Source organism: the organism of the source record quoted next, unplaced genomic scaffold (genome assembly GCF_019419815.1).
Source record: "Pyrus x bretschneideri cultivar Hongxiangsu unplaced genomic scaffold, Pyrus_bretschneideri_v1 Contig11, whole genome shotgun sequence".
NCBI lineage: Eukaryota > Viridiplantae > Streptophyta > Magnoliopsida > Rosales > Rosaceae > Pyrus > Pyrus x bretschneideri.
Window position 1 is genome coordinate 6314569 of NW_025999402.1, and position 14043 is coordinate 6328611.

The 14043-nt window shown below is 36.4% G+C and overlaps 1 protein-coding gene across 3 annotated transcripts; it reads right to left on the bottom strand.

Moving 5' to 3' along the window:
- Positions 1–4412: 4412 nt before the first annotated feature.
- On the bottom strand, positions 4413–9170 carry LOC103930573. 3 transcript variants are annotated; one of them, XM_048576444.1, is made up of 7 exons: positions 8863–9170; positions 8697–8766; positions 8237–8366; positions 8040–8122; positions 6196–7953; positions 5613–5736; positions 4413–5303 (listed from the first exon to the last, which is right to left on the bottom strand). In XM_048576444.1, exons 3-7 carry the CDS (start codon positions 8337–8339, stop codon positions 4660–4662), a joined length of 2712 nt encoding a protein of 903 aa, XP_048432401.1. In that variant the 5' UTR covers positions 8340–8366; positions 8697–8766; positions 8863–9170; the 3' UTR covers positions 4413–4659. The 3 variants fall into 3 exon arrangements, with proteins under 3 accessions (XP_048432401.1, XP_009338197.2, XP_048432396.1); XM_009339922.3 differs by having other exon boundaries at positions 8067–8122; positions 8697–9170; XM_048576439.1 differs by having other exon boundaries at positions 8697–9170.
- Between the last annotated feature and the right edge of the window lie 4873 nt (positions 9171–14043).

The window sequence follows — 14043 nt, forward strand, 5'->3', positions numbered from 1 at the left end:
TGATTTTACCTGAGCACTTGCATTTTACTTCGAGGCATTTGGCATGGCATATTTCTGAGCATGACTTATATATATATATATATTCTATTTTCTGGGAAGTATACAAGTTTTACGACGAGGGGTTAGAACTTATTTATGAAATGGTTTTTGAAAAGCTTTGTTTTTGCCCACTCACGCTTTTGTTTTGCGCCCCTCTAGGTTCTAGTTGGCTAGCACTTTTGGTGGCTTCCCTGAGGATTTCCCCGATATATCTGACAAACTATTACCAGTGTAGGACCACCTTCGGGTGTGCTTTTGTAGTGTCGTTTTCTCCCGGACTGCATTGGGTCTTCGTGCTCTGAACTTTGTTTTCACACTTAAGCTTGCACATGTATGCTCTTACTTTGTGTAAAGCTAGTTTTTATTTATTCGTACTATTTTTATTATTATTTTATTAGCTTCCGCACTGTGCACATGGTTACGTCACTTCCACGTAACGGCCAGCATGCCCTGATCTCGATCGGGGTGTGTCACTACAAATTAAAAAAAAAAATGTTGCAAATTAAAAGTGGGTACAAACTAAAAATATAAATATATGATACAAAGTTTAGGCATAAAACATAAATATACCATATGTAATTTTTCTATCATTGATTAAATATACAATGTCATGTGACGGTATACACATGGGTACAAACACAAATAAAACTTTAAAAAATAGGGGCACAAAAAGAAACTAATATATGGGTACAAATTAAAAATGAAAAGAAAATTGGTACAAATTAAAAAAATATTTGCAAATTAAAAATAGGTACAAACTAAAAATAAAAATATATGATAAAAAATTTAGCCATAAATATAAATATACTAATTGTAACATTTTTAACACTAAAGGAATATATTTAAAAATAAAAATATTTTATTATTCAAATAATTAATGATGTTATTAATACCCAATGACCTTAATCAAAAATTCAAAATGAATAGGATTTTGATCAATGGAGTAACAAAAAGAAGGATGTGAACCTAATTTTCCCATTTTTTTAACATTGAAATTATGATACATCATTATTTGAAACCATCATTAATATCATATTGCGTATAACCATACTATAATAAGGTTTTCTTAGTTGTTTTCGGTTGCCCCTATTAGAAAAAAATTTTGGCTTCGTCCCTAGGGAGAGAGGGAGAGAGAGAGAGAGAGTAAGTAGTGACCATGCTTATCTAGCATGGGAAATATTATAAGCCCACATTAGAAACCCAAATAATTAATGATGTTATTAATACCCAATGACCTTAATCAAAAATTCAAAATGAATAGGATTTTGATCAATGGAGTAACAAAAAGAAGGATGTGAACCTAATTTTCTCATTTTTTTTAACATTGAAATTATGATACATCATTATTTGAAACCATCATTAATATCATATTGCGTATAACCATACTATAATAAGGTTTTCTTAGTTGTTTTCGGTTGCCCCTATTAGAAAAAAATTCTGGCTTCGTCCCTGGGGAGGGAGGGAGGGAGAGAGAGAGAGAGAGAGAGAGAGAGAGAGAGAGAGAGAGAGAGAGAGAGAGAGAGAGAGAGAGAGAGAGAGAGAGTAAGTAGTCACCATGCTTATCTAGCATGGGAAATATTATAAGCCCACATTAGAAACCCAGAATAAACAAGTAGAAGTCATTGCTTGTCCACTTACTTGTCCACCAAGCTGAGGCTAATATGTGTTTTGATAGATTTTGGCAAAATCCAATCTAAATTAGACAAAGCAATTGATACCTCCATGTGCAATTTGCCATACCATCACATGCTCTGTTTTTTCTTTTCTTTTGTTTGCACAATGTAAATCTTAGGTTATTGGTCATAAATCTGGTTTTTTTCCCATCCACAAAGATTAAGATATAGTTGTGATTACAGTGAACTACTTTTAAACTGTAGATTATTGTTGTACTTCTTCGGTGTACAACTCTCACATTGTTCATTTGACTTGTATTGAGCTAAACTACACTAGTATGGCGACCCCAAGCTAACAAGACTCTCATTATTGTGAGGGCCGGGCGACGGGAGAACATCTGCAGTACGCAGCCTTAACCTTACTTTGTAAAGAGGTTAATTCCAAAACTTGAACCCGTAACCTTTCGATAATATGGGATTACAATTTATACTGATTAATACAAAGTTTTGAGAGCCATGAATTGTGTTTATGGCTTTTGGTTTTTTATGTGGCTCTGCTTAGGTTAAGTTAGGTAGGGTGTCCCTCAATGAAACAATACTTTGATATAAGCTCTTTTGTTTTGATCAAAGCTTGTCCGGAGCACAAAAAGGCCCACTTGGTGGCACATGATTTATCAGGATGGCAGATTCCACCAACAGTTTGGTACAAGGAAACTAGTGTTTGTATTGTTGTATACTTTTTATGAGTGACCATGGTAAGAAATCTCATCCGAATAATATCTACAGTTATCATTTGCGGTGATAAGTGACTTACAGTTTAAGTAACTAAGAGCATTTATTTATGCATTCGAAATCCTGTGTACGAATCTTCCTCCCCCAACATCGTTCGTATTGGAAAGAAAAGTTACCATTTCTCTCGTGTTGCATTTGATATGCTAAATGTATTTTAAGTTAAACATAGTTTAACCTATATAGCTTTGGCCGAACCCTAAACATGAAGAGTTGTTCTTTTAGATTTTGAAGTAAATGGTGAAAAAAAAAATTATAGAATTCAATGTGATGAAGTTTTAGGAACATGTTATGGCTATTGAATTACACAGTTACTCTTGTCTCCCTGAATGGAGGTAAGAAATGCACTTAAAGTAGAATTTTTTAGTGTATCAGAAACACAGATCAGTATAACAAGTGTTATAATACAATTGCTTGAAAGGTAGGAGTCGACAGTTGGTTTGCCATGGTTGAAAGTCCTTCACTCAATTTTTACTGTTTTACATTTACTCTATTTCTGTTTGTGGTTAAATAAGAAAAGGGAACAAGTTTATTCAATTTGCCCCATTTGTTTACCACTACTCTTGGTCTTCAACGGACAAGGATTGTCTACCCTTCCACTTCTAATGCGCTTCAGTGCCTTCTTGTTTGTGTGGTCACGATTAAACCACGTCAATATTTTATATTACTATTCATTTTTGTCTTACTATCTCTATAAAAAAAATATATAAAATGTTGACATAACTTAACCGTGATCACACAAAGTAGAAGGGTACGGGAGGGCACCGGAAGTCGTAGGGCATACAACCCTGATCTGTCTTCAACTGCCTTTGTGTGAGGTAGGTCATGATTGTGTCTATAACACTTGTCACGTATAGGATATTCTCCAATGACACAACATATTTTCTCCTACTTTATAATAATTTCAGCTCACATTTGCCAAGAAACTAACCCGTTTAGAAGCCTAGCCCTTGGGTAGGAGAAATTTTTTTGTTAGTGTTGTCTGACCATGGAAGTTCTCACGTATTAACCACCGAGGGTCAGGTGAGATCAGAATACAGAAGGTTGTATACTTTTGTCAGTTTGTCGAAAGATTTTCGCTTGCAACCAAAAGATTGTTTTAGTGTCATTAGATGTTCAATAAATATTTGTCACATGTTCAAAAAGTACATGATACATCATCCGTCCAATAAACATTAGTCAAGTAATGCATTAGTAACAATGAAATCTCTCCAACTAAAAATGACGTGCTCTAAATGACGGAATGCCCCTACGTAAGTTTTTCTCCTCCAATTCCAATAGGGTTGATTAGACCTGTACTAGAAGTCAGATTGGTACCACGGCAAAAGCTAGTACCAGAACCAAACTTCGCACCAAGCCAAGATCTCTGGTTATTCAGATTTGAATGGAATCTGAGCGGTTAAACTTATAATCCATCGTGTAGTAACTTTACACAGCTTCATCCTGGATAAAACATTGCTATGTTAGTGCAATTAAAATTGTACATTTTGCAGCTTGCAATAGGAGAAGAACTTAAGAGTGTGGTACCTCTTTTGGCGGGGAATGAATTGCGTGAATGAAGCCAAGATGATAACGTGACAGTTTCTTAAACCAAGTATGCGATGTCGTATGAGAAATTTGAGAGTTAAAAAGACATGACACGTGGTAAGTTTAGGACAATACTACCTTAACGTTAGAAGTTCCACGTAAATCTCTCTCCATTTGGTGGATCGGGTTTGTAGCAAGGGGATTTCTAGTTTGCAGCACCAGTGTTCCTCATCTATTAGAACTTTAACCACACATTCAACCATCGGTTATTTCGGTGCATGTCATACACCGAACCAATGTACAATTTCGGAGGAGAGTTGCAGGATTAGAATAGATTAATCCAATCACCAAAAGTGAATAAAGAATTGGATAAAATGTTAATTCCCTCCTGCAGGAGAACTAATCGTCAGAAAATATGGAGTAATTAATCTCACTACAACCCCATGACCCAAAACCTAAAAACCGAACCAAGGGCCCGGAATGCTTAAGTTATCCATTCCAATCCAGTCTAGTCCGATGAGATCAAATCCTACCTCCTAATCGAATTCAATCCTAGACACCAAGGACTTCGCACGGGAAATGAAAAATGGTTTACTAGCAGTAGATTCTAATGTTGAGGAAATTATCATCTGGAAGAAAATATTTAAAGAGGGGCTAGAAGTTCTTAATACAAGGCAAACTCAAAGAGGGACTAGAAGTTAAAAAAATCAGACACCAACTCATCCACCAGACAATTCAGTATCCCCTTCTCAATCTCCAGACCCTCCTCAAATGCTTCGACTTCGAAGTCAAGCCATTTCCCACGCTGAGTGCTCATGTCCTTGTCCACAAGCTCATCCCCAATCAGTTCTACCATGTTTTTACAACCCGAAATCTCTTTGTACAACTCCTCAGCTAGCCGTCCCTTCCTCTGAGACAATGTGGTCAATCTATCCCACGCTTTGCGGCTTCCCACAAAAATTTGCTTGCATCTGAACTGCAGGGTTTCGTTTACGCAGTCAAACAAGATCTTCTGCTCGAGCTTCAGATACTCTTCTTGTTCTTGATTATCCAAATGGTCAAAGAGACTGGGGGTGATGACGTGTTGAGCATCACCCAATGCGAACTCTTCCATCTCTAAATCTACATTACTTAGGATGTATCTTACATATTCCAGTTCCCAATCGTTTGTTTGATTAAAATAATAGGAACCTGAGATTATAGTCGTACTCTTTCCGCTGGCATCCCCTGTGGAAGCTGAAGAGGCTGAGTCGAGGAACTCTGAAACACCATATGAAGAGAATGAACTACCTTGATCTTGAACTTGAGCCAACGAACATCTCTCAGTGTCACTGCCTGTAAATGGAGAGTATAGCATGCATGTTAAATCATTTTTCTAATTTTTACTACTTGCAGGACTATCAACTAGCATAGACATTCTCAAAGCTGTGTAATTCACGTTCTTGCATATACATAAAACTCGTCCACGCCTAATAGATCTTTTAATATTCTCTGGTCCACTAGGTTCTTGGCTATTCTTTGATAGTAATGAGTAAATGTGAAGCTATTCACAGTGCAAAAACTCTTAATCTGACACTTAGATCTAAGAAATTGTTACGGAATGTATGTACTGGAAAAGGAAGATATAGAAAAGTTTAGTTGTACCATTGGTGCTTCGACTCTCAAATGAGTGTTCAAAAACTGAAACTGGACTAAGACGTCGATCAAATTCTTTTCCAGTTGCACTGTTTCTGATGCTACTGATACACTCTTCCACGCCTTCTGATCCCTGAAATGTTTTAAGAGAATTTGATTAGCATGTGAGTATATCTTCATGACGTAAACTAAGAATCAAAATAACACAGCTCTTGACAAGATTAATGGGACCAAAGTGAAAGAATTTTATCCAAAATTTCAAATATCAATAAAATCTAAATCTTTTTCACAAATATGGATCAAATACAGACTAGTATAGCTGATTGCTTAATTTGTCACGTTATCTCTCAAATATTTTCACCCAGCTGTAGTGGAATTTGAATTTTATTTTTAACACAGACCCTTGACTTTGAAGCACGGATTGGTATCTTAAGAAAAGACCTATAATTCTAGGTACCTATAGAACAAACTAAGAGTGAAAATGTTTATACAAAAGAAAAAGGAAAAACCAACAGCTAAAAATCATGAGTCAAGAACATTAACAATAAACAGAATCTGCGTAAGGAAAAATGTATATACAAAAGAAACAAACCTGCCACTGCTGGTTAACCTCAACCGACAAGCAACCATTGTCGTATGTGCTGTGAGTTTTATGTTTGGTTAAACCAAATTTGAACCCCTTGCATCTTGATGTAGTGCTAGCCACACTGGAAACCATATCTTGCAAGCAAGACGTAGAACTACCAGAAGTCACTTCACTGGATTGATTACGCTGAGATGACTCAACTTTACATGACAGTTCTTGAAGCTTTTGTTCCAAAAGGACACTCAAAGCATCACCACCAATCACGTTCAACCCAGGAGAAGATAATGTGAAATTCTCTGCATAGAACTGCTCATCATTGTTACCAAAAGAATCAATACAATAGCTGTTATTTATACTTGTGACTTGAGGTGACTGCAATTCAGAGAATGATCTTTTCAGGGGAGACGTGAATGTAAATGAAATAACATCCATGCCTTGGTTCCTATTATCTGCGCCCAAATTGGTGCACCCATTCCTTGAAACGTTACATTTCACTGATCTTTCATCCTCCCCAATATATGCTTCATCGAAAACAGTTTCTTCTGAGCGAACATCCTGATGAACAGACCTTAAGTTTCCACAAACATTCTTTCTTGTGGATAATGAAAACTCTTTTCCAGTAGCAGTTGCCCTTGAGCCCATCTTTCTGGAACCAATTTCAGAGCTTAGAATAGTCTTATTCACAGCTTTGCTTGGCCCACTAGAGCCATCAGGTGGCCGCATTCTTCTAGTAGGCTGATTAGGAACCATACCTTTTGAAGTCATTTTCTCTCTGTTAGATACACAATTCTGCTTCTGGTTATTCTGCTTGAGCGCAGTTCTTGTGTTGTCAATGGAAGTTCTCTTATGCATAGGTCTTTGTGTAGTTGACCTGCTCTTGGAAAACTGATTTTGTTTGACCTCATTTTGTTCCTTCTGGTTCATAATACTTTTATTACTAGAAGAAGTTGACCCCTCCCTTCTCTGAACATTGACCTTTGCTTGTTCTGCAAGTGATGGTGATTTGCCCTTATTCCTCATATCCCTGTAACTTTGTTTTTCTGAATCCACAGAAGCCTTGGATACTGGTACATTACCTGACCCGTTCTGGCGCCTGTCACTCGGCAGTCCTTTCACATACCTCAAGTCACTAGCTTCCTTGGGTCCTTCAGGTCTTGATGCTTTATGCACAGCTTCCATCTTCTCTTTCAAATCCCGAATTCTCAAGGGAATTGAAGAAGGCCCCACAGATGACACTTTGCTCCTGGCAGATGGTCGAGGACTTGCCTCAATGATCTTTGAGGCTGCCTCCATTACATAAGCCGCATTTTTTGGTGGAATGAAGCCAGGACTCTTGACAGGTGACAAAAGCTTATGTTGAGGAACTGGAATTGCCTTGGCTGATTTTGGAGGCAAAGCTTCTGTTTGAAATCTCTTAATTGGGTGGCATGGTACCCCCTGTGTCCTAGGCTCTACAAGATTCCAAGAAAACCTATCCAGCTTCTTTGGCACATTTATGTACTCGGTGGCATAAAAATCACTGCACAAATTACGACCACTCCTCTCATGTTGAGATGCTTTAAGCGACTGGGAGTCAAAGAGTAGGGCAGAAGATGGCTCCGGGGCAGTTGAAGCAGGCAGTGAATCCAGACCCATTAATCTAGCAACTACACCAGGGGCTCTAACCCCACATCCCTCATCACTGGTCACTGATGAAGCACAATTCCAGTCATTACTTCCTTTATTACTTAAAGTGGTTGCAGTTCCACTCTCATCCACCTCTACCTGCAAATATCCCAACAGTATAAAAAGTAAAAACGCATATTCTCGATACTTCCATCACATGAAAAAGAAACAAGAGTATGACTAACATCAGAGGGTAGAGGATCTTTGCCTACCCTATAGAGCCCTGGCTTTGAGAAACTCTCCATATATTCTTTCCCATGCTTTAATCCTTTACAGTCAAAATGCCAAAAGTTAAACACAATGCTTAACTAAGAACCACCACTTACAGATAAATAAGCCAGATATACAACAAAAAATGAAGTAAAATAGAAAAGAAAACTACCCGATGATTCAGAACTGGCTGAGAAGAGCTTCTTCCGAGATTTTCCATTCCAGTCAAACAAGTTAAGAAAGCCCCCTTTTGAACGTTTCTTCTCAACCTCCATTTTTGTCTTCCACAGACCTATAGGAGCCTGGGATTCAAACAAAAAGGACCACTTCAACAGAACCCATGTGGCAATTTGTACTAAATGTGCAAAGGTATTCAAAATATAACAACACTGCCAACCAATCAGCATGAATTAAGACCTAAAATTTACCTACATTGCTTATTGACCAATTAAAATAACAAAACAAAACTACACTCCTAAAGTTTCAACATTTGCTTAAAATGTACATCATTTTTCAAATCAACACCACAAATCGGATTATACCATTAATTATACATATGAAGAGAAGCAAATGGGTACCCTCTAAAATCAATAGAAAGCACAAATCTATAATCTTTTCAATCAAAATCTCACCTCAAATCCTTCATCTGCAGAACCCCATTTTTCCACACTAGAAAGTTCACTCCTCTATCTTCTTTCCCTTCTGTACACACAGAAAATCACTCAAATCCCACGCTTTTTCCGAACTCAGCAACTAAGATTCAAATACGCAGAAGGACATTCAGTCAAATGAGTAAACCTTCAGTCAATTTGAAACACATTCTCTTCACCCAAGAACCCACATTTACAAAAACGCCAGCTCTTTCTTTCTATTTTTGGACTAAATTTTGTGCTGAAAAACAAGAACAATCGGGTGTGGAGGAAATGATTGAAGATCTGAAAACGTAGAGCAGCAGAATCATTTGGGTTTTGAAAGTAAAGAAAACAGTCTTTAAATATCAGCGAGAGAGAGAAAGTCTTTGGGAATGCAACAGGGGAAAAATGTCAAACTTGAGAGAAATCAGAGGGAAATTTGCAGAAACTAGAGAGAGAGAGAGAGAGAGAGAGAGAGAGAGAGAGAGAGAGAGAGAGAGAGAGAGAGAGAGAGAATTTGAAATGGAAGAAAGAAGAGACATTAGAACTTAGCACCGAGCAAGGAATTGGATGAAAAAAAGAAGAAAACGCATCGCTGTGAAGGAGAGCTGCTGAGTGGCTGATGAGTTCTGTGAAGCTTGAGAAATGCCAACCTTTTTCTTATTTTATTTTATTACTTATTTATTTTCTGGACCACTCTACCACCCTGCCTCCTTTTTTTATTTAATTTTTTTTCAGGTAGATCATGTGCCACAGCGTATACCGCCCTGCCACGTGGACTCTAAATTGAGAAATCAACATATATGAAAAGAACTCACTATCCCGTGTTGTTTCAGTGCAATAATACATTGTCATTTGAAAAGGAAAAAAAAAAAAAACTTGCACATAAGAATACAGTATTGGACAAGGAACGCCACAGACAATAAATCCGTTTCAAACATTGCTGACTGTAAATTCATTTCATATAACACATTCTCCTAAATTGATAGTTTTGAGCCCTATCTTTAATGCTAAGATCAATCGAAGGTTCAATTCACTCAAATTAAAATCGTCGGTTTCGATCCTATTTTGGGAATTGCCTAGAGAGTTGAAAATCATATGACTTGCTTTCTTTTGTCGCATAAATTTTCATGAATGTGAATCAATGTGTCTTGTTTAAGGGTTTTAGTGGTCTATAAATTATGGTCAAATTTCACGTTTTATGAAGTTATAATGATTTATTTAGCTCTCTTTAATCACCTACTCATAAAAAATGAGACTTTATATACTTAGGATTCGTGTTGATCACACACATTTATAAATGGATCGCGTACACAAGAATTTCTCCTTACTTTTTTCCCAACATCGAGTCCGTTCATTCGTCTGTCGATGACTTTAGCAAGATGGATGGCATGGCTCCTACTCGCCCTTATAGTTTTCTGCGTGCAATGTTGGTGGTTTTGACGAAATTTCTAAGGATTTTGACAATAGGTGGTAAAGTGAGACCAGATATGAGTCAACATGCCAATGCAAATAAAAGAGTAGGATTATCTCCTCTCCTCTTTCTTTCTTCTTTTTTATGATGTTAATTTAACTTAATCGTGACCGTTCAAATATAAAGAAAGAAAATATTTGAAAGAGAGAATCATACTCTATAAATAATTGTGAAGTTTGGTAGTAATGTGAGATTTGACAATGCATTCAAGGACACTACAATAATTAACCCTTAGGCAAATGCAACAAAATGCATTAATGACATGTTTTTTACCAATAACATTTAAATTCAGAAAAAAACATAGTTCTTTTGTCTTTAAAAGGGAAAAATATAATCATGGTTCATTATTGGTCTACAATACTATACAACTTTACACAAGTAGTAGCTACCAGTTCTTGGGGTGATTTTTAAAATAGGTTATGAAGTTCTAATTTTTTCGTATTGCACTAAAGGGTATTGAAATTGTACCATTTGTTTAGTATGTGACGTATTAAGCTTGAGACTCTTATACGAGTTAACGTTTAAATTACATTTGCACTATACTGACAAAAAGACTCATAAATTTAATTTATTAGACGTTCAAAGAGATAAAAATGTGTAAATTGGTACAATTTCAAAACCTTAGAGTGCAATGTTAGAAAATTAAAACTTCATGATCCATTTTAAAAATCACCTCAAACTTAAGAAGTGTAAAATGCAATTACCCTTTATATGTGTGTGTGTGTGTGTGTGTGTGTACAAGCCCTTTATTCAAAGAGATTCCTATTTTTTTGGTTAAAATGGGGCCTAATTGTGGGGTTCACTCCACATCGATAAACACTATGTTATAAAAAATATCAAAATTTCATTATGATAATAAAATGAGTAAATGGTTTCAGATTTAATTATTTTTTGCAATGATGATCTATGAATGAAAACATAAAAAATATATGGTTCAGATCGTTGAAATTCGATGTATAATTGACCTCGCAATGTATTTTTTTCCAAAAAATAAAGATTCATTTGGATAAAGACTCCTGTATTTATATGTATACATTTACATTTATATTTTTTGGATGGTGACATTACTTTTCACAACTTAAGGGTGTTGCCATCTTCGAAGTTTTTTTTTTGCTGCTTGTTAAGATTCCATGCAAAAGGTCCACTATCCTTTTCTTATAGATAAAAAGTCTCCTTTTTAAAAAATAATAAAACACAACATTTGGCCAAACAAGTTTGTTTTCCTTTGTCCTCTTCATATCACCGGCGTCATTACATATGAGGATGATATTGATATTCTCACTTTAATCCCTTTCACATGGGAGAAACTTTCTTCACACCCGGCGCTGAAGTGACGATGACGATGTTTCAAACCATTCGTACGAAAAAACCTACGTGAAATAGAGCATATTAAGATAACAACATTCTAAATATATCATTTGTCATTGTGTGTTTTACTTATACAACGTTGCATGTTGGTTTGGAACGATGATACCTACAAAGAGAACAAATGATTGGAAAGAGATAATTTTTTTATCTTATTGTCCAGAGTCCAAAAATCAGGCAATCGGAACCACTCAAATTGAATTTGACGGCCCTCATTAACTCATTGCACTGAACCACCTCATACAAAAGCTTTAATCTATCTTTCTCACAAATCAAAAGTTTAAATTTATTGATCCTTAAACTCTGGACAGTAAATCCAAAAATAATTCAAATTACAAGTGAGTAAGAGAGCTCATACATAAATGATTTGCAGACAGAATGAGCCCACAAGAAACACATTATTTAGGGTTGTTACTATGTCATAGTCTAGTAGAATCTAATGAGGTCTGCTTGCTATTTTGCAACACTTAAACAATATGTTAATCGCTATGATTGCATGTGCCATTTGTCAACTAATTCTTTATGGTTTCTTAGATCTTGGTCTTAATCATAGATCTTTGGTTTTTTGTTTAAAAAAAAAAATCAAAATCATAATTCATTTTTCCTTTTCCTTTTGACCACAGAACCACGTCGATATGACAAGACAAATGGTTGGCAGAGTAATAATTGACTTGCCCGATGTCAAATTATAAAGCATTGTTTTTGGAAAATAACTTATATACACTCGAGATAATTTTTGCTCTCCCAATCTTTTATCTCAATTATCATGTGAAAGCAAGCATTTATCTTTGAGAGCAAGCCTTGAGACAGTTATCACAAGGATTGGATGCATTCTTGCATGCATGTTCATATAAGAAGATATTTTTTTGTCATAAATTAGAAGGTTGAAAACTCAAATGGGGAACCATTATTTTGTTTTTTCTTTCTTTTGGGAATAAATGAAAAAAAATATAAAAAGATCACCTAATTGAAACAACATTTGAGGAACATTCACCTTCCCAAATCCCACAAGTGAGAAAAAAAACTTCTAAAATTCAGAAGTTAGAACCAACGATCACTCTTCCTTTGCATGCATGCATGCAAATTGCAATCATAAAAGCCTCGTACACACATACGTAGAATATACGCTCGTACGTTCATACACACGAATTGAATGGGAAACTTGGACATTTGAGCTTTCAATGTCTTCAAATCGATCAAAGTATTTCAAATGGTACGTACAATCTCGAGACATTTCCTCTTGAACCAACGGTATCCTTTCTTCAAAGACCTCTTCACCTTCCCCTCAGCACCATACAACTTATACCTAGCCACTCGGCCTCTTCTCTTAATCTCCGGATCTTTCCACCACAATTTCATCGACTTTGACTTCGTCGACGGCGCTCTCTTTGTCCTCGCCTTCATCCCCCCGATGCGCAGTTGAAGATCATTGTGTTGTCCTGTTTTCATAGAGGGATTTGGATCCCATGATGGATGAAAATGTGGCCTCCCTATATACATTGTGTGGTTTTCGCTTAATCTCCTCATGTTCACCATCTCTAGGTCGTTTCGGCAACCAGCAGTTGCATATGAACGGTATCGAATCTCCTCCATTGATATTCTCTCTCTCTCTCTCTCCTGTTCTGGAAAGATTTCTCTTTGAACGTTTTCGCGATGGAGAGGGAGAGAGTTTAGAGACTCCGAGGTATGTTAATTATGTGCATTATTAGGATTTATTTTTGCCTTTTTACATATTAAATGGTGGTTAAGAAGTGATTAGTTGGTGTTCTTTGTTGGGTGGAAGACAGGGAGGAGAGAGAGACACCAAGAATTTCGGGTTGGATTTTTGTTGGCCGAAGGTTGGTTTTTGTACACAGTTCTGAGTGCCATGTCAACCTAAGTAAATTTAGATAGTTGAAGGTTATTACTGTCCTGCCCCGGGAGTGTAATATGTATTTGTTATATTAAACAAGATCAGTGATACAAATAGTTTACACACCCCACTTCCTTCACATTAAACTCCCAATCGGTTGAAAAATCGTTGCTTTGTTTTGAATTGTTAATGAGAAATTCATTGGTCCGGCCAGCGTTACCACGCGGCCGCACAATGAGAAGAACAATTTAGATGGACTGAGTAGACCTTTACGGTAGTAATCCGGTCTAATAATGTCACAGACTCACATGTTAATCTCATTTTTCACCATCAAAATGTCCTTGGTCCATCTAAAATTCTAAATCTATCTCCACAATGACAGAAACGCTCAAATATGAGATGACATCATCATATAGGCGAGGGAAACCAAAATACATAGGATGGTCTCAACTATGTGTGTGGCCGAATGGGTGATGTAATCCACTTGACGGACCCAAAAATTTCTCGTTGTTAGGAGGGTGTGCAGTGTGCACAAGAAAAGTGATTTTCATGCGCCTTTTTTCTCACCTTGCATCTGCGTTTATTTTCGATTTTTAAATTAAATAAATCAAAAGATAATATAAAAACATAAATACGAGAGTGCAGAATAAGAAAAG

Bases quoted from the DNA above. Each gene is read 5' to 3' on its own strand.
- LOC103930573 (XM_048576444.1), bottom strand. From the start codon at position 8,339: ATGGAGGTTGAGAAGAAACGTTCAAAAGGGGGCTTTCTTAACTTGTTT. The intron at 7,954-8,039 runs GTTAGTCATACT...GGATATTTGCAG, and splicing joins AAGATCCTCTACCCTCTGAT to GTAGAGGTGGATGAGAGTGG. The intron at 5,304-5,612 runs GTACAACTAAAC...CTCCATTTACAG, and splicing joins TGAGAGTCGAAGCACCAATG to GCAGTGACACTGAGAGATGT.